This window comes from Hippoglossus hippoglossus, chromosome 6 (genome assembly GCF_009819705.1).
Source record: "Hippoglossus hippoglossus isolate fHipHip1 chromosome 6, fHipHip1.pri, whole genome shotgun sequence".
Classification (NCBI taxonomy): domain Eukaryota; kingdom Metazoa; phylum Chordata; class Actinopteri; order Pleuronectiformes; family Pleuronectidae; genus Hippoglossus; species Hippoglossus hippoglossus.
Genome location: NC_047156.1, coordinates 26,367,255 through 26,388,713, shown reverse-complemented (window position 1 = coordinate 26,388,713; position 21,459 = coordinate 26,367,255). Strand labels below are relative to the sequence as shown.

General features: G+C 38.4%; 1 protein-coding gene across 1 annotated transcript; it reads left to right on the top strand.

Annotated features, from left to right (window-relative positions):
* Nucleotides 1-14,481: 14,481 nt before the first annotated feature.
* LOC117762805 (ADM-like) lies at nt 14,482-17,560 on the top strand. The gene is made up of 4 exons (XM_034587431.1): nt 14,482-14,609; nt 14,972-15,087; nt 15,535-15,663; nt 16,010-17,560. Exons 2-4 carry the CDS (start codon nt 14,984-14,986, stop codon nt 16,293-16,295), a joined length of 519 nt encoding a protein of 172 aa, XP_034443322.1. The 5' UTR covers nt 14,482-14,609; nt 14,972-14,983; the 3' UTR covers nt 16,296-17,560.
* Nucleotides 17,561-21,459: the final 3,899 nt, after the last annotated feature.

Sequence of the window (21,459 nt, the reverse complement as noted above, 5' to 3'; positions counted from 1 at the left end):
CCTGTTGAATGATGTGACTTCCCAGAATCAGAATGGTGATATTTTGTTTTAGAACATTTCGTAATGGGACACACCCACAGACAATGTAAAACAATTATCAGACACGCTCCTCTGAGCGTCCAATTCACTGCACATTCAAGTCATAACAGCATTAACACTAAACCGGTAACAAGTCAGGTCTGAACTGTATGTCATCAAATTCATATAAAACCTAAATATGGACAAAGAATAATTCAAAGCTAAATCTTATAGAGCACTGTAATACATTTTCATTCATTATCTTGTATCATCTTTTACAAAGAAAATTAAATCTATTTGATAATCCACGACACGCTGAGAAGTGTTTTTTTTGTCAAGTGGGAACTCTAGAAAAAATATATATATAAAAAAAAGGAAAAAGGAAACAACCACACACCCTGTCTATATCTGGGATTTGTATTCATAACAACTGGATAAATTAATGAATGTCCAGCATGAGATTGTTTTGAAATTAACTTACAGTTCCAACTTCTTGAGAGTGAATGCTTGTGTTATTTTGGACTGGAACTGCTCAATTACTGTGATATATAAATCAGTTGATTGACAGAAAATGTATATGCAAATTAATCCCTCATCTTTTCAAGCAGATACATAAAAAAAAGAAAGTTCAAGGTTATCAAATGTGAGGACTCACTGCTTTTCTTGGTCTTATGGACAAAACATTGTGATGGGCATGATGATTAAGTGAGGAAATAATTAGGAAATGGGAGATTCTGACCAATTTGGATTTTTGGCAGCTGATGCCGATACTGCTATTAAGCAGTAACAAATTTCAGGGTATTATATATTGGCCGATAAATACAAAAAATTGACAATGATTCCAAAATTTACATTTTCAAACCCTCATGACATAAACTCACAGTTTAACTATAAACTCAATAAAAAGAAAATTTGATGTAAAATGTAAACATTGTTAATTATTACCATTGCATTGTTAATTCCGTAGAATGAAAGTTTTCGTATCGGCACAAATAATCACTGATACCAATAGTGAAAGGCTCATATCGGCTGATTGTTAACGGGCTGAAATGAGGACAATGTTACACACATTACTCACGTTACAAATTCAGCACCAGGAAAAGAGTGTGTCCTTTCAGTACGCAATGTGTCCGTGACAGCAGATGACTCATAGCAGCAGAATGTGATGGAGCAGGAAACATCAGTTGCAATTACGCTGTTAACTTCACAGGGATTAATATAGTAAACATGCTATTTTCGAAACACATTTATGGGCCGCTTGTGAGACATCCATCTGCTGGAACTGAGGGAGACAATGTGAAATAAAGCCCCAAAGCATCTTGGAAATGTGATCTACGTTTGCTCAGCTTGTTGCCTCAGTACAACAATAAAAAAAGATAAATGGTAACTCTAAGATTTACACATCTATTCACAGCAAGAGGCAGTTTTGAATGTAGCTATAGCAAGATGGCAAATAGTGTATAATAATAGAGTATAAAAAGTTTCGGGTGTATACAAAATCAGCTGGCAATTTTCACATATTTGCCATTTTAAAGCCAATTTGTTACGTAAGCGTTCTTTGTAAGTCATTGTTTTTTTGTGTATGACTCATGTATCAGTGTTTTGAAACCAAGTGAATGCACTACACCCACAGTGAGAACAGATTGTAGTGAGGTTTCTATAAATATTTAAAGGACAAAAATGTACGATATCTATCAGCCATTAGTACAAAATGAACACTATATCTGAAAGTGGTTGACGACGTTGTTGATCAGTATCAATGACTGCTCTGCCAGGTGCAAAGATTTCTGGCTTTCAAACACACTTTTTCCGTTCTGCACCCCACCCGTTGGAATTTCAAGACTCTCCAAATCAATCCCTGGCGTAGTCGCACTTCATTGCAACGATGCAAGACAAGTGATGAACCAATATCAGCAGACACTTCAGCTATAAAAATGCAAATATGTGACAGTTGTAGGTCAAAAGCAAATTGCTGATATTTAACCCTCTTGTCCTTCTCTACTGAAGCAAATGGAAAAAAGAAATTCTCCACATTACGAAAATGTGACTTCATGGTGTCATAGAGTTGTTAAATCAGTTTCTAATGAACAATATAAATACATCCCTTTGCTGAACCCTCATACACTTAATACTAATAACACTTAGACAGATACAGCAATCAAAGGATTCATTACTGTGTTCAAGGACATTCTATTTTAAATTTGATGGGTGTCTTTTTTTTCTCTGAAATTACAGACCAAACCAACGGAAGCTTATTGCTGTCACACCATACAAATTTTAAATAAATCCGTATCACGTAATAACATAAACAATTTCTCACTATAACGTGATCATGCATGTTTCTTGTTATAACATGATAAAACCCACATTAGAACGTTCTCATTGTAATGTGATATTGTTCAGGATTACAATGGGATAAGTTCAACTGCAGGCCGTATACCCAGAGACCAGTGGTTTCCCTCCTGATCAGATTTGAGCTCGTTTTGATGAACATAAAACTGAAACTGGTTGTGTACATGACTCTGATTGGAACAAGATTTCCCTTGTGTTTTGAGGACATTTCATTTATTAGTGTATTGATCTGAAAAGTCTGAATCTGTGAATATTTCCCCCTTTTCTTCTGCTTGCCACGCACATTTCTACATTTCATCATACCACATTATCCCGGGAAACTTTTCACTTTATAACGTGGTACGGATTTCTAATTTTTCTGGTGTGACAGAAAACGCGTCTGTACAAACCAATAATTGATTCATCAAGGAGATAATATGCAGATTTACCAATCATGAACAATATAAGTTGTTAAAGCCTTAGATGGAACTGAGAAAATATTTCTTCTGCCTAATCACTGCTTATAGATGTTGAAGTCAATCTGTCGGTTGTCATTTGGTTCATCACATTGGTCATTGGAAAACTAAAAAAGGACTGAACCATGAATTTTCTTAACCCTCAGTCACTTGACAAATGAACATGAATAAATAAACCCATGGATTACTGTGATACTGGAGAAAAGCTGATTATTTGGTTATTATGGGCGGCTGTGGTCGGCAGTTCGATCCCCAGTCGTCCCCATCTGCAAGTGTCCTTGGGCAAGATGCTGAACCCTGAATTGCCCCTCATAGAACAACAAAGTGCTGCTAATAGATGTACTGTATGAATGTGTGTGTGAGTGGGTGAATGTAAAACTGTACTGTAAAGAGCTTTGAGTGATCATCAAGACTAGAAAAGCTCTATATAAATACAAAACCATTTACCAACCATTTATTTCCGGGGAAGTTCTGGAGTTAGGAGGAGAATAAGCTTGCTATGATTAAAAACATAATATTGCCTCTATGAGTTGTGGGCCATGGGCATTGGTGCAATTCTCCTGGTTGCATTTATAACAATGATATGCCCCTGGATCTTTCACCTCACAAAGTATCTTATCTTGCATGTCTTCCTCCAAATCCTGTCTCCACCTGTCCTGTGTCCCCTCTGGGAGACAGATTTCTCCTCTAGCATCATCATCAGGTCAAAATTTGCTTAATACTTAGGTATTTGACTAAATGACTACTGATATCCCATCTGCCTCAGCTGTACTTGGTGTTTTGTGCTAATAAAAAAAGTATTAAAATCCTAGCACTATAATGAAGAACATTCCTAGAAAACATGTTAAACTCAGTCACTATAGTAAAACTCTTCTTCGTTTTAAGAATAATTGTTTTTCCCTGATGTGTGACATGTATTAAGCAAAACATCTGGTTGGTCTGAAGGTATGAAATTGCAGCTAATGCATAAACCTCTGAAATCATAACTACGTCATCTGTGTTGATGTCTGTGTTGCAATGGTGCTGTTTGATGTTGACGTTTCATGAAATGACACAGAAATCCCACATTGAGAAATACTGACAGAGCATTAAAGTGGGAAATATCAAAACTTATTACAAAATGGTCAGGATATCACATGCACTTACATCTGTGGTTTAACACTGTTGAGATTTTCTGGCCTCAAACATCACTTTCTGGTTTGTTTTGGAAAAAATCTCCCCCGCTGATATTCTAACACGCTATTCACATTTTAAACAGACTAATAATGGAAAACTGTGCTGTGAGACAGCTACTTCATCCTTGAATGATCTTAGTGTTAAAAATGTTAAATATTGTCAGCTCTCTCTGCCTGATTGTCAACATCTGCCTATTGCACGTCATCTCGGGGATATTCACTTATGAGAGGCGGTGTAATATATATGACTGCCTAAGGTACCACCAGTAAGAGTCCAAATGGTAGTGAGAATAGTAACAAATCTAAAATTGAACGTGGAAAAACTATTTAACATGACATCTTTGGTACAGGACAGAGTCAAGTGAGGCAAAATACATCAAACCTCTGAGTTCAGCATAGTGCAGCCACTGATTCAAGTTTCAAGTTTGGCATCTGGGCGCTCATCCCCATCACAGCCCATGAGATGAAGGATAATAAGGCAGATATATCTTCAGATAAAGTAGCTTTCACACAATCAACACAATCCGATTCAGTTATTGCTCTCATGAAACAGAGAATATAACACCGATGTTTGGCCCCGTACACACCTGGTATTAAAATGTGTTTTTTGTGATCCAATCTCAAGTGGACAGCTCTAAGTACAGGTGTGAAAGCACTCAGATCAGATATTGATCCGATCACGCCAGACCACATTCGAAGGTGACGTGGGCCACATGTGTCCACATTCTTTGGACACATGTGGCCACAGTGGGAACGCAAATCTGTCCTGGGCCACATGAAGGATCTCCTACTCAGCTGACGTCCTCTGACCCACTGCAGTTTGACTAACATGGTTTTTGTCTTCTTGCTGATTTGTTTGTGACCACCGCCACAATATCAACACTGATCACCAATACCTTAAATTGGTAAAATCTTTCTTCACAGCTCGCAGCTCTGCACGAGATTCATTCAACCTCTCTTTGACTTGCTCGTGCCAACACAAACACACACACACACACACACACACACACACACACACACACACACACACACACACAAATTTGATTGCCAGGTGTTAACGCACACACTCAGATCTGTCCACTTATCCAGGCGGTGTTGCAGCAAAGGTTGAGCCATATCAAACTTCCTCGCTGGATTATCCTGTATTTTAAAAGCACTTTCTATCTAAATTTAGCACAGAAATCTAACCATTCAAACCTATTTGTGTGAATCAAGTGTAACACAAATAAACACAACCAGTCAACCGCCAAGATCGCTGTGAACGCACCATTAAACCACTATAGAAGAAGTGCGGGGGGACACGATGCAGTCTGGAAGACAGTCCAGGACTCAACAGTCCAGGCACATGTGTGAATAAAAGTCATGACAATCTCATACTACACAGCCTCTACTTTTTCTTTTTAACCAAAAAGGTGGATAACACAGCAACAATGACGATGATGTACTCACTGGACTAATGTTGTTCACAGGGGGGAAATTAAATAACATGATCCACTGTTGCGAAGTGGAAATGACACCTATGAATCATTTTTCATATGGAGCACATGGATGTGGAGGGTGATGAAATAACATTAACTAATAAACTGTGGCCTCCAGCAGGTATACCAGCACTTCCTCCACCGCTGAGAGGTAATAAGGTAATACAATTTTGACCCATAGTGAGAGAGACCCCCCCACACACACACACGGAAATAGACACATTCTCAATATAAGCATTGTACAGTCGCATATTATTTCTGATTAGGGCATATCATTGGTGCAGATCATGTTGGTGTTCCCCACTTCAGCTGCCAAAAACCTAATCACGAATTTAACAATGAGCTACAGCTGAAGACTGATCTACTGGGAGGGGCCTTTAGTAGAGCAATCTGATCCCAGCTCAGAGTGAGTCTAACGTCCTGCTTACTAAAGCTGCTGAACCAGTGATATACAGCAGGTCTAAAAGGACTGAGCAGACTTTTGGCATTTAAAAAACGAAGACCTAATAATTCATTTTACAGAGATTTTCAATTAATACAGTATGAAGCTAAAATAATTCAAAAACCTTGTGCACTTCTTGTGTTCAAATAAACAATTTTGCTTGCAAATGTTTCCTTGTATCCCTTTATTAAGGGAATTCACATAATTTGATAAATTCTCATCACACTCTTCAAGGTCTCTATACTCCTACATATTTCAACTTGGGAGCACATGTCCTCCTCCCTCCTCCTTTCTTCCTAGGGAAAAATTTAGCATCAAGTCCTGGAGTCACTCCTTCAACAAATAAAAACAATGTGGAAAACGTGTTGGAAACGTGGCAATTCTCAATGTTTTCTGTCTTTTCGTGACATTTTTCCCTGTTGCATTTTTTTCTTCTCTTCAGTGAAATAGAATCTTTAGTGACTGAGTCAAATACTTTGTGCACATCATGAGTTATTCACCAAGTCTGTTTCCACAGCACATAGTGCTTCCATAGCAGAGTCACATATTGCTTTTATTAATACAACAGCTCTTCCACCTGAACCAAATGCATAAGTTACAGCAATATTACATTTATTACAAAATTGATGGCATTTCCACTCAAGCACATAAAACAGGCGGATCCATCAACAACTCCTGGGCGACCCTGCACCAGGTAGGACATGAATCCTCTAAATGTCTTCTGGGTCTGTTGAGAGGATCTCCCTAAACTTTAGGCCCCACATCTCCAGATCGAGGCATCTAGTTGGTACTCTGACCAGATGCCTGAAGAACCTTAACTGTCTCCTTCCCATGCAAAGGAACAGTGGTTATACTCAAAGTTCCTTCGGGGTGTCCAAGCTCCTCACCCTTTGCAACACCCTACAACTGAAAACACATTTTCTCGCCTGTTTGTGCAATAGAGCATGATGCCAGCAGCATTTTACTGTCCGACTCAACCCCGACCTATTAATGCCCATGTCCTAGCCCACCATTTTATATTTTTCTGTCTGACCCAACCCGAACTAGAAGTGACCGAGCCCAACAGGCCTATGTTTTTTTCTGATCTAACTTCTAGATGCACTAGATGCACTGAATTTTTCCTCCCCTGTCCCTGACTTACAATTCTTCAGACATGACTTGGGTCGGGACCTTATCCACAGTTTGCCTTTCACACATGTACAATGCATTAGCCCTAACCCTTCTCCGCTCAGACACGTTCACAACAGCAACAAATCCCCTGCATGATTCAGGCTAGGGGCGGGCATGCAGAGGCAGGACATTTTTGTTTGTTTACAACTCATAAAGCACAGGCCTCTGCTCCAAACTCTCTTGACATCTTGGTCGGTGTGTTCTACATGTGTGGCTCCACTTTTTCATCCGGAGATATATATATTTTTTGTTGTTATAATTTTTGCGTGTGTCACTTTTTAGAAGCGTTATGAACCCTACCCCCCACTTGCTTGCAGTGAATCCAGCAGGATCCCCAGCTGTGTTCTCACATTGGCTCCTCCAGACTTTCTGTGGACTTTACAGTAGGGGGCCAGGTGGAGAAAGTCCACAGAAACTCTGCAGGCTCATACTCTGACACATACACCTCCTTCGAAGAAACTCCGGAGTTCAGTGCATGTCTGAAAGCAGCTTAATTGTATGCATAGTTATTCCCCCACCAAACTAATGATACATCACAACCTGAAACTGTGGAAGTGGTAGTGCCATTACCTTGATATCCACTGCAAAAGAGGGTGAAGCACCATTTTAAGTAGGCAAGCCAATCCTAATTTCTATTTAAACATTTTAATGTTTACTGTTGAGTAACCCTGATCCGTGGTCTGTGTCCGACCCAACCCTGATTGAGTAATGAAGGAGCCTGATGTGTATTGTAATTTTGCTGTCCCAGCCCCACCTGACCTGTTGGGTTCTGTTGAGTTCGGGTCCAAGTCTCTGAACAGGGGAGTTGGACATAACTCTTCCAAGACTCTTTTTTTGTATTTGTGTAGATAGCTCGTAGATAGTAAGACAAATCAAAAGCTGGCCTTATTCAGATCAGTCAGGCACAACATCCACATTACCACTGATAACATGCACATTTCAAAACAAAATCCATCTGACACTCACAGGAGAACAGGCCCCTGAAATACTCAAACAACAACTCCTTCAAATCCATCAAAGATTGATTAGGTGCAGTGAATAAAAAATAGCAAGACTCCATAAAAATAGGTATTTCCACCATCCACTACTCAACAATAACACCCATATTCAGCGAGACCATTGATGGAATGATCCAGACCTTGATCCTCATGCCAAATTGGAATCTCTCTTTGACCTCGGTCACAACACTGCATAACTATCACTTAACACAAGATTGTGTTTATATTCTGACTAATATTTCTGCACTGCCTCATCCAGCTCTGATAAACTAGTCTCTCAGGGCAGCTGTTGAGACATTGCTTTTGAGTTTATGTGCTGAAATTCCCATGGCAAACTTCTCAGGACTCACAGGTCCCACATGGTGTAAATCTGAAACTTGCAGTCAAAAGCCAGATTCACACTGGGCAGGAGCAGCAAAATTTAGATCAGACCTTGAGAAAACTGGCAACTCTGAACCCAAGTGAAAGAGACTCCTAATGCAGTCAGTATGTAATTGTACTAATGACATTCACAGTAGGCTTAGGCTATAGCTATATATGCTGTTTTTTATGCTCCCCTAGTCACCTTTACCAAATTTCTAAATATATTGTTTTTCTCGGAAGTTACAGACTACCAGTTCACATAAACTGCTTTCAGACATGCACTGGTGCTGTAAACAAAATCACGTGATCTACGCAGCAGAGTTAATACGTCACTTCCTGCCTCTGTCTGCTCCACTTCTCACCTGAATAATGTGGAGGATTTAATTCTGTTGCGAACGTGTTTGTGCAGAGAGCCGCTGTGTTGTGCATGTGTGAAAGGCAGACTCTGGGTAGTACCCGGAGGTCAAGTCTAAAAAGGGTTATAATCAGTTCTGTGTTCTCTTCTCTACCTGCTTGGACAATGATGAATGTTCACATCTATTTAACTGTCGGTGCAAACGACCAAAAATACTGTTCAGACACAAAGTGAAGTGGCGTTATTGCATAAAACATAGCTGGTGCACTAGATGCTAGTGGCCTTACAGATAATGTTTGGAAAGATGGTACACTGGCTGTTTGGTTCATTGGTCAAATCTTTGTGAGTTATGCAAACCAAAACTTAGCTAAAAACGATTTCTTACTAAAATGAGAGCAGTATGTTGGATTTAGGCTGGATACTTACACATATGTGTATTACATTATACATACGTATCACAATAAACTGTATTAAAAATTAATTATTGGTATCAATTTAATAACACACATGATAAAAGCGTATTATAATCCAGTTCCTCTTAAATCATTTTGATTCCTTTCAGTTGTAATGCAGTAACTATCTGGTTCACACTCCAACATAATAAATAAAAAATATTATTTATGATCATTATTTCTTCCGTATGTGCTGAGCAGGGGGGACATGTTATAGAGACAGCTGTTTATGGCTTACAGCTCGTGCTCTCTCTCGCACTTGCTGTTCATTTGCTTGGAATTAGTGCCAAAAGTTTTATTAAAACCATGAAAAATGAAAAGTCAGCAGACTGATATGTTCTGTCTGTTTGTTTATTATCTCCTCCGCTCCATTTCTGTTTCAGTGGGGCACTTACAGTACACACTGATGTTTGTGTGAGTCGTTGTGTCATTGTCACAAGTATTTGTTATACGTTATACGCATATGTGAAACTATAGAAAGTGAAATGATTGATCACAGACATAATCATCTATCTGCACAACCCTAGTAGGTGATAGTAATTCTTGGTATTTTGATTTTAATTAATTAAAAATTAGATATTAATTTTGTTCAGTGTGTTTTAGGTTGAAATTAACTGACGATATCTATGTTTTTCTGACATGGCAACAGCTGAGCAACGGCCCTGTACTGAAACCAAAATATGGACAATTGCCCAAGACTATTTATTAGGTAATAAACATTCATAAACAGTCATGGTTCAGATCATTCTGTTATTTCTCTCACCATATCCGTCAGTGATTTGTGGAACATTGTTTTTCCCTTAGGAAAACAGACACCTGTAAATGGGAAAAATCGGACCGTGTATTTTTCCACACAAAACAACACACAAATTGTTCGGAAGTGAACTAAGAGGAATGCCTACGCTTCACGTTTAGACAAGTTGTATATAAATGAGTTGATTGCCAGAAAGACTGGATGGGATTACATACAAGAGCAGAAGAGTTAATAAAATCCTTATATTTCCTTCCTGTTTATCTCTGAATGTCTAATAACATCACAAAACGAGAGCCTATGTTGAGCTTATACTGGCTCTACTGACTCATGACTGGCTTAATACCCTAACCACACCGTCATGATCTCTTTTGTATGTAACGTAAAAGCTACAACTGCAACCATTATACAGTTACACAATTTTTGGGGGAGTTGTGAAATTGTGCCGCATGAGACAAGACATTGGCAGGTAAAACAGTTAAAGGGAAACCGATTAAAGTATGGGACAGGATCCTGTTAAAACACAGATCCCTGAATCATCTTTTGGCTTGTGAAAGGTGCAGTATTGTTGCCATGACAGCACTGGGTGTATCTAGTTAAGGCACCATGGTTTTTTCTTTGAACCCATCAATCCTTTGTGTGTAATTGGGTTTTATAAAGTCATATCATAACAGGCCTGACACTTTCACAGGTGCGGAAATGTAGTTTACAAATATGTTGAGGATGACGACTGTAGTGGCGGGAGTCCATTAGTTGCAGGCAGGTCAACACATGTAAAAAACAAAGGTTTTTAGCAGACTGGGGTGAAGTTTCAATACTTTTAATCTGCAATATTTTAGTTCATCACCAAGCATTAATTGTGCTAATCACTTTGAGCACTGTAAATCAGTTCATTTTGTCTGAACCAAGGGAAAACAATTAAAAGGCACTGCCCTTGAGAACTGTTCCCATTCCTTTTCACGCTGGCTTTTTTCAAAATGAACCAAGAGCTGCTCACATTAGGTCATATAGACTGACAAGTCACTCACTGATTGGTCGTTTTCGGTGACTATCCTCATTTATCATCTGTAATACCTGGAACCATGTGGGTTACATACTGTATCTCCAGTCAAAGAAATACTGCTTTCACACCAGAGCCTGCACCAAACTCTGCCTGGAAGTGGACTGAGATTCTCCTTTTCAAGCAATCTCGGCCTGATTTTTTGATTAACAGGCCAAACAAATTGAACTTTATCTGCAAAGGCAGCAGTTTGATTGAACCATATCAGACAGGAAATGGGAGAAAGTACCCTTTCTACCCTCAAAGAAATATCACTAGACCTGCAGGGGATTCTAACAAGAACATGCACAGAACGTAGATCCGACTTGGAGTATTACTGCTGATGCCGCACTGATCTGCCTGTCCATCTCCTGCTTCATCTTTCCCTCAATCAATCAATCAATCCAATTTTATTTGTATAGCCCATATTCACAAATCACAATTTGTCTCATAGGGCTTTTACAAGGTGTGACATCCTCTGCCCTTAATCCTCAACAATGGTCGTGTTCACATGTGAACACGACCATAAATTCACTGCCAACATGGAGAGAGCTATCCACTGTTTCCCAGACAGAAAAGACACCGTGGCCTTGGACTCGCTAATTCTCATCTCAACTGTTTCATACACCCGGTATTAAAATGTTGTTTTTGTGATCCGATCTCAAGTGGACAGTTGTGTCAACGCACTCAGATCGGATATCAATCCGATCACGCCAGACCACATTCGGAGGTGTTCTGGGCCACATGTCCACATTCTTTTAGCAGTGTGAACGCAAATCTGTCCTGGGCCACCTTTGAAGGACCTCCTACTCAGCTGACGTCCTCTGACCAACTGCAGTTTCATCATGAATGGAGCGTATTTTTTCTCTTCTCACTGATTTGTTTGTGACCACCACCACAATATCAACACTGATCACCACATTATGATCTTTCCTTAAATTGATAAAATCTTTCTTCACAGCGTAGCTGTACGAGATTCATTCCGACTATTCTGACTCGTCTCTCTTTCGCTCACTCGTGCCGACACACACACACACACACACGCACACACACACACACACACACACACACACACACACACACACACACACACACACACACACACACACACACACGACACACGACACACTTGTGTACTCAGACTGCGTAAAAACAACATAACTTGGTTTTCGTGAACAGACATGACATACGTGTTTGTTTGTATAGAGTGGGGAGATCTGATCCGGAGATTCATGTGGGGCCACATTTTGATGGCAGTTGTGAATGCACACTCAGAGCTGTCCAGTGTGTGTACTGGGCCACACTCCCCCTGAACCAGGCAATCTCCTCAGTGTTTGACTTGTGCCGAGGATGCAAACACAATTCTCACTTTGGTTAAACAAGGGCCTGATGGCCCGTAGCAAAGGCCCCAGTACCCACTACTGTCTGTAATCATTCAGTGGCAAATGTGAAGTCGCTTCTTATAGCATCTCTCAAGAAAGTTAGAACTAGCAATACCACAGACCAAGTAAAAGGCCAAATCCAAATAGGCAAGTTTAGAGCGGGCACTGCACCAGCATTTTAAATAACTGGAGAGAGCAGGTCCTGGCTACACACATCTGTCACACATCTCTCAGTACCCAAACTAGCTAGCGTTCACCATGGGCTCAGGTGGGGTCGAATAATAAAAAATCTTGACCCGCACATTAGGCAGGAAAAGAAAAAGAAAGATAACATGACAGCATCAACTAAACAACTGAATAAACTGTGTACTTTCCAGTACCTCCGAAATGCAGGTCAGGACATGCCTTGTAAATTCGTGCTCACCTTTGCCATAAATAACACAAAGCTGCTGAAGGTGTGAACATGATTACTCATTGGTTTTCAGGACTAATGCCCACTTTCATAAATATCCCCTTTAACAGCTTTCATCAGTTGTATGTTATACAAGGTCTGTGAGGTCTGTTTTATTTTGTTTTTAGAAATACAAACCCAACCCAATACCAACAACACCCTGCCAAAAAGTAGATATTATCTTTCAGGTAAATCAAATAGTATTTTTTTCGGCTAAGTATGGCAGTAGAAGGTCTGAAACAAAAAAAAGATGAAAATGCTTCATATGATTAGATATTGTCGTCATCTTGTAAAAAAATATTTTTGAGAACACAGTGACATCTTTACACACACCTGTGGTGACCATGTGCCACAGGAGCTTATGATATAAAAAAAAAATATGAAGTCAAATATGTTCAAAATACATTCGATAAAAGGTTTGAAAAAAGATATTACTACTGACAGAAATTTTGATTTGTGGCAAACAAATGATCTTAAATTGATTATCATTTAAGTCATTTTTCTAGCAAAAACCAAACATTCTCTGATTTATATTAATGTAAATCAACTATCTTTGGGTTGGACTTTTGGGCAATTTCGTGGCATTTCTCAGTTTTTATCTCCCTATTCTCAACAGTACATATCTTGAAGACATGTTCATCTGACAATTGAACCTACAGGTCCTGAGCAAAGATACAGTAAGATCAACTTTGAAACCATCAGTCACATTGATTTTTTAAATGCAATTTTAAAAGTTTGGGAGTACACAATCTTTTTAAGGTAATCCCCTTAAATCCCTTAACACTACTTTTGCGTTTCTAATGCTCTAAGTTCTTACATCTCAAAGCAAAGTCATTGCAACTAAAGTGGAACACCTAAATATGTGGTTAATCTTTACACATGCAGGAAACTGCCTGTGTTTAGAATGCCTGGAATGAACTACCGGTGGATATAAGTAGCATTCAGAGTTAAAGCACCCATCATCTGGAGTTGCACAAGTTCAGTATAAAGCACGAGTTTCCTCCTAATTTTCCCAGTGCATGCAGTTACCATAACAACGCAGTCCTAATTTAAATGTTCTTAGCCCCCTTTAGCAATTTGAACTCACAGATGGCTAACCTGGGTTAAAACAGAGCCATCTAATAACATCTTTAGAAATATTTCAGTAAAACCACATTTGCAAGTAACTTAACTGCTATAAACAATGCATGGCCAATAAACCTACCCTTACAATCAACCCAAAAGCAAGTGAACAGAAACATTTTGAAACAAAAAATGTTAATACATTTTTTCAAAGCAAAGTATAAATATTTGAGAAAATAATAAACAATTTAGATCAACCTATAAAACTCTGAAATGCATAAACCCCATTCTTTCAACACACCCGAAAGAATGGGTGCAATAAATCTGAATTAACTGAGTAAAATGCAATAGTTACACTGTTTTGGGGATTGCTAATACGATTATAATCTTACTCTGCATATTTTTGGTTTGACTGTCTACATGTGGGGTAGTCAGGGTTGACATGAACTGTCCCACAGCCCCTCCCACTGGGTCTGGCATTCAGGTACAGCTCCCTCCCTCCTTCTATAAAGCCTCTCATGTTAGCTGTGTAAACTTCAGACTTCAACTCATAGTAAACTCTTTACAGCTTTGAAAAAAAACACACCTTACTCTCCTAAATAGTACACAAAACACTTGAATGCATGCCATCATTTTTCTACATCAAGATACAAGCTAGAGCCTGGGGTAAGTGACTTTTTCAACAATTCTAATTTGAGTTTAAGATTGTTTTCAAACAATGGTTAAAATGTATTTAGGTATTTAGGAGTATAGATTGATGCTTTGTCAAATTTGGGACCATGTTTGAAGGACTAGAACGTCTTTTTCATTAATTCAGTGATGATGGCTCAACTGATGTTTTATCAATAACCTGTCTTACATATCCATTAATATTGAATATATTTGTAATTTCCAAGCAACCAGTTTCTTAGCCCCCCTTTAATAGTCAATTGCCAATTAAATAATGTCTTCATCTAATCAATCATCACTATTGGCAGGTTTGCAGACAAAACCTCATAAATACCATTTCTGCATCTTTACTTTTGAAGTTTTCAGCCAAGATGAGATTAGCCCTGCACACTATCATCTGCTGCTGTGTTTTCACCACCGTCCTGCCACTGGTAAAAGATGCCACTGAGGAGCTCAACACCAGTCTAAAAAAAAGGTGAGTTGCATGACTAGAGAGCACTGTGAGAACATTGTGTTCACTCCCAAAAGAAAAGCTTTGTTCTCTCTTTTAGCATTGAAATGAAGTGTTGACCTTAATGAAACATTAGACATTGTCAACATAATATATACATTATTCAACACACATAATTTGACACATTAAACAACTATGATGGTTAAATGTTACTAAAGATTAGGGGTCAAATGATTATTTGGTAATCAATTAACACATTGTTTCTAAATTACCTAAAACATGTCTTTAGTATTGTTTGTTAATGAGTGGTCGGCATATATGCAGATACTAATATAACTGTGATAACGTAATGTTGGTCGAATGGATTTGTAATACTATGTCATACTCTTATATCATCACTTTATGTCTGTACTCTACAACTTGTATTTGAATTAGTGCCAGTTCCTTCTTTCACCGTCTCTTCTGTTGCAGGTTTAAAGTATGGAGCCGTGCAAAGAGAGACCTGGGCAACAGCTTAGTCACAGCCAATGAGCAGGACTCAGACATCCGTGTTGGACTACAACAGGGCGAGAGCGCAAATACTGCCTCAACTCAATTAAGGTAACAAAAAAAGCTGCATTTTGGGGGCATTCATGCCCTCATCTGTCAGCTGACAGTTAGGGTAAGAAATGCATCAAAGGATGGAACTGAACCAGGAGACCCCCAAAGCACTCTTGAGTGCTGCAGATTACCACCTTATTATTCCAAAGTCCAAAATTCCAAATAATGTCAACCATGTTAAAATAATATATTTTCCAGAAGTTGTGTAAGTGAGTACAGTGGATAATTTATCGCCCACTGAACTGTTTAGGTGAATGAATCTTGATGACAATTTATATTTAAACCCTATCAACCTATTATGTATTGCTAGGTCTGAAAATAGCGACTAATTATTTATCTTTTCCAGCTCTGGGTTAAATGGCAGACCCAGGAGGTCGGCATCATCCAAACCATCCGGCTGCGTCTTGGTCACATGTGTATACCACGACCTGCTCCACCGACTACATAAAATTAAAAACAGCCAAAGAGACACCAATGCCCCTGAGAACAAGATTGGCTCAAAAGGCTATGGGCGGCGCCGCCGCTCACTCCTGTATGTCACTCAACTTGCCCTCCAGGTGGGAAGACGGAGACGGGCCACTGAAGCTGAGCAGCAAGTCTGCAGATACAATAATGTATGCACAGTGGCCTAGGGCATTCATGGAAAGGCAAAGGAGGATCCTTGTTGGGGTTTTTTGCTCAATACAGACAAAGATAAGTTTCCTATGAGGTTTTTAATTCTACAGATTTACAACTAGCTATGCAGAAAAAATGGCTGCTACTTCTTTACTACCCATCAGAGCTCAGGATACTCTGGATGAAAGCGAGACTCTAATAATAAATACTGAGAAGCTTGTGTTCCCATGCTTACCTGCAGGTTTCAGTATGTCTGAACGAGTGTGAGATTTATGGATAATTTCAAGTCAGACCTGTGGGACTTGACAATAATGTCTGTCTCTACTTCAGTTTCCAAAGTGAGCTTGGCAGCTGAGATAGAGGACAATTCCTTGAGATCTTCTCAGAAATACCCATGATCCAAAGAGGAACCGAGGCCACAATGGGGGAGGATTTTTTTTATCAAGAAAGTGCTGTTACGGGACCCCAAACTGCCACATTTAGGATCCTCTCAAAGTGAACTGAATGTGCTGAAGTGCAATCGATACCATGTGTACTAAGCTTATGCATAGAAAATGCAATTATCAGCTTGTGTAAAAGGATATATGAAGCTACCTTACATTTAAGCATATAATACAATTGTATTTTTATACAGCAAATATACATATTAAACAAGTTTCTTTTTTTTAACTTCAGTGAAGTATATCTGATGCAACTTAGCTGTGTAAATAGTTATCTTGTCCTGTGTGTGAATGAAGTATATCATCACTCAGCTATGTGTATACCAATTGTCTAAACATTATTGTGATCACTATAATTTACTGGAAATTTCTCATATTACAGATTTTTAAGACATTTGTTTGAATGGTCAAAATCAGAATTGGCAACTGGAAAGCAAAGCGCTCATTTAGATTAGGTCCAGACAGAAGCAATGGAAAATTATTGAGAGGCTTTTCTACTATGATGTCGAAGGACTGATGTTAATTTGTGTTGTGCTGCCATCTAGCTTTACAGTAGGCTACATACTGTATAACTAATACTAGGTCCACTGTTTCACAATCAGTGCTGTTTCAACAGAGTGCTTACTGTGTTAATATTACATGCTTAATCCAAAAAGCCGCAGCTTTGATGTATCTGCTCATTTGAATGTAATGAATCACAATGTACTCATGAGTCAACTTGAAGAGTTGTATGGGAACACGATTTATGCTGTTGTTGTGGCAAACAACAGAAATTGTAATCGTTTTCAGCTGGCTGCGATGTCCTTGTTTTTTAAATAAATGAATGAAGGCAACAATGAAAAGTGGAACTCTGATATATTTGGTATACTATAGTAATTTGTATTATATAGTAGTATGCTATCTTTTATTGTCATCGTTATTTGTATTTGGTATTGTAGTTAAATCAGCAGATCCAGAGTCGATGCCGAACTTTCAAAGTCATGCAGGTAACACACTAGCTAGTAACTATAGCAGTTTCAAGTAAACTAATCCATGCATTCATCTGTAGCAGATAGGATGATTGTAGGGATATTTTTGGAGGACTACATACACAGTGCTTCTCCTACCATTACCTTGAGGAGGCCTTGATATCAAAGACAGAGGAGGAATGAAAATCATTAACAGGTACAACACAGAATTTTATAAGGCGCTGAATGGTCTGGTTCTCCAGTGTAATACTGACCCTGTCAGTCAGTACAGATCACTCTAGTCATCTAGTCGTTGTCTAAAGGTCCAGTGTGTAAGGTTTAGGTGAAGGGGATCTATTAGCAGAAAGTGAATGTAAAATAATCCTAGTGAGGTTTTCCTAGTGTGTTTAATCTAAATTGGGTGAATTCTTGTTTTTTTTTTACACTAGAATGAGCCCTTTATATTTAAATACTTTATATTTACAGGAATGGGGTCCCCTCTATGGAGGCCGCCATGTTTTTTACAGTAGCCCAAACTGGACAAACTAAACGCCTTTTGAGTTTTTATGACAACTTAAGGCTACCACAGGTTCTCCTTCATGTTTGGAAGGGGAGGGAGAGGTGTGGGGTATTCAGCTGCAACATGTAACTTCACCACTAGATGTCACTAAATTCTACACACTGAACCTTTAAATGTACAAGAGCTTTAAGTCACTTTGGACCTGTTTACTGAAAACTCCCAGATGACCGGGAACAATTCACTACTATTTCCACATTTAAAAGAAAAATCTAACTTCTTTTTTATTTGAGTGAAGTCTGATTTGGTGTCAATTAGAATTTTTTAAACTCTTCTTTTAAAATGATTTTATCAAGTTGATTAAAGCACATTGAACTGCCACTGTGTACGAACAGCACTAGACAAATGCAGCTTTGCTTGACTAAATATGATTAAGTCCAAAACCTATGAAGCAATGGTGCACATTCCATTCTAACAGATAAATGGATAAAGCATGTCCTAACATCAATTCCGTCTTTGGACAACATGTTCTTAAAATTGTGTAATTATGGCATTTCAACAAAATTAATTATGTTTTGGCAAAGACAAGCCAAGTTCTGAAGAATGGAGAGAAGAGACGTATCACTGCACATGAGCATTTAAATTAGGACCAGATAAAGATATAAATAACTATGGAATTTGACCTCCACTGATCGTATGCAGACTGGTCACACTGTCCTGACACAATATACAATTTCACCATAAATCTGTTTTTTTTCTTTAACAGATCCGAACCTCCCTTTCAGATTTATAAGTACATTGCAACATAAAATTAATGGTTTGAACTAATGTTGATAAAAAATGTTTGTTTAAAATCAAGAACATTTCCATAGTTCCTTCAAATGAAATTATTTTTTTCTCTGCCGTCCATAAAATGCCCCTTTTTCACAAACAGCACAGTGCCTAAAACAACATGAATGTAGCTCTTTTCAAATATTTGGGTCATCTGAACGAGTCATCATACACTTAAGGCCAAAAGGCATCTTTAAATGTCATCCATTTTCTAACATTAAAACGTCTCTGTGCTGAATGAAAGATACTTGTAACGACTGAAACTCTACTCACAATTCTAGGTTTTATTATTTGAGTGACCAGGTTGATATTGACTTACTTGTAATAAGACATTCTATCAATTGCTAATTCACAAAAAGCTGGGTTACAAAGTCATCTCAGAGTTGAAATATTGATGTAAACTATGTATAAATGAGGATAGTAAAGCACTGTGGTAAATCTCCCTAGAAATGGAAAATGTGAAGCTGGGTTAAGCTGAAATATATGAATATGGGTATATAATCACCAAATGCCTTGGCCCTACTAAGCAGGATTTACGGTTATCGGGATAACTTCGGGATAACTTCAGGTTTACTTCAGGGTCTTCAGTCCTATGAAGCTCGGTCACTTCTTATTCTTAGTAATTATGAAAGAAAAGTTCTTCCATAATTGCATTCACCGATACTGGAGTGCACCCCTGCGCATGCGTGTGCTGTGAGTGCACAGGGGAGCTGGCTTGGAGCTTTATTACTCTCACTTTACATGCTGCCACTGGGTGACATCATCTGAGCGCACAATGTTTGTTTCCATGGTTACGCAGATAATATACAATTGAACATCGCTGCTGAGCCAAATGATGAGGACGTTCTGCATTCCATCACAAAATGTCTTTCAGCAACAAATACATGGATGAGCAATAATTTCCTAAAAGTTAATGAGGACAAAACAAAAATCCTTTTAGTTCGAAAGTCCCCCCAAAAAATGAGAAACGCTACAAAATAATCTGGGTAGGCGAACACCTTAGATAAAATCAGGGGTGACAAGTTTAGGTGTTATTTTAGACTCAGATCTGAGTTTCAAGGCCTACATTAACAAGGTGACAGAAACCTAATTCTTCCACCTCAGACAAGGTTCGGCCATTTATAACTCAGACAGATGCGGAAAAAAGCAATAGAGACTCCAGCTCAGATCTGTGCAGCTCGGCTATTAACCAGAACCAAGAGGAGAGAACACATTTGACCAGTTCTAGCTGCTCTGCACTGGTCACCTGTAACACACAGGATTGACTTTAAGGTTTTCCTCCTTACATACAAGGCTCTGAATGGGCGGGGACCGAGTTACACAGCTGACTCTCTAGTCAACTATGTTCCCTCTCGAGCACTGAGATCATCTGCAGCAAATAGAAGTTCCAAACAACAGCTGAAAGAAAAAAGGAGATACAGCTTTAGTAAACTACGCTCCAAAGTTTTGGAACAGACTGAACATTACAAATGTCTGTAATGTAAAAGAAAAGTAAACTCATTTCTCTTTGCTTCAGTCTTTAACTAGATCTTACACTTGTCGGTACACCAGCACTCTTATATTTTTTATTTTATCATTTTCAATTTTTTATGAAATTTGTAATATCTAATTTCTTTCTTTTTTAATTTCCTTTTCTTTTGCATGTCATTTTTACATGTTTCTTAAATTAATTATGTTTCTTAAAATCTGTTCTCTTATTTGAATAACATTTTAACATATTTGTATCTATATTTTATGTAAAGCACTTCTGAAATTCTTGTATGAAAGGTACTATACAAATTAAGTTTATTATTATTATTATTATTATTATTATTATTATTATTATTATATAGCATATATATACACAATGGATATTCTCCATCTTGTCCAATGTTCTTAAATAATACAAAATAATATAGTATACTATAGTAAAGTTAATGGTATAAGGTTTATAGAATCAAAATCCTTTTCCTTCACTGTCCAGATGGTGGTGTCGTATTCCACCACTCAGAAATGTTCTATGCCTCGCTCTGCAAAGATGATCCACAGACAGATTTGAATAACCTTGTCAAAAGTATGCTGGGGTCGTTGGGTGTTTTTATGGAACCTAAGACTCTTGCCCAGGCAAAACAGCAAAGATGAATCAGACCCTGACCTGAGTCAAGACAAGCACTGATGAATTAAAGGGTCATCTGCAAGTTATTAACTGAATTAATTTTGACTGAATTAAAACTTTCCATTTGTGTAAATATAATCCAACACTCATCTCAGCATATTTTAGTGAAATCATATCATCTAAACAGATGAGATTAATCATGAAGAATACTGCATACAAACAGCGAGTCATGTTTCCATACTACTGAAAATGTGGTGTGAAGCTCTGGTCCAAATTCAAACTTCCTCCTGCATTTCCTCAAGTGATGCAAATCACTTCCTGAACTCATTTTGAGCTGTCAGTTGTGCACTC

Coding starts and splice junctions, on each gene's coding strand:
- LOC117762805 (XM_034587431.1), top strand. CDS start 14,984: ATGAGATTAGCCCTGCACACTATCATCTGCTGCTGTGTTTTCACCACC. Junction 15,088..15,534: donor AACACCAGTCTAAAAAAAAG/GTGAGTTGCATG, acceptor CTTCTGTTGCAG/GTTTAAAGTATGGAGCCGTG. Junction 15,664..16,009: donor ACTGCCTCAACTCAATTAAG/GTAACAAAAAAA, acceptor TATCTTTTCCAG/CTCTGGGTTAAATGGCAGAC.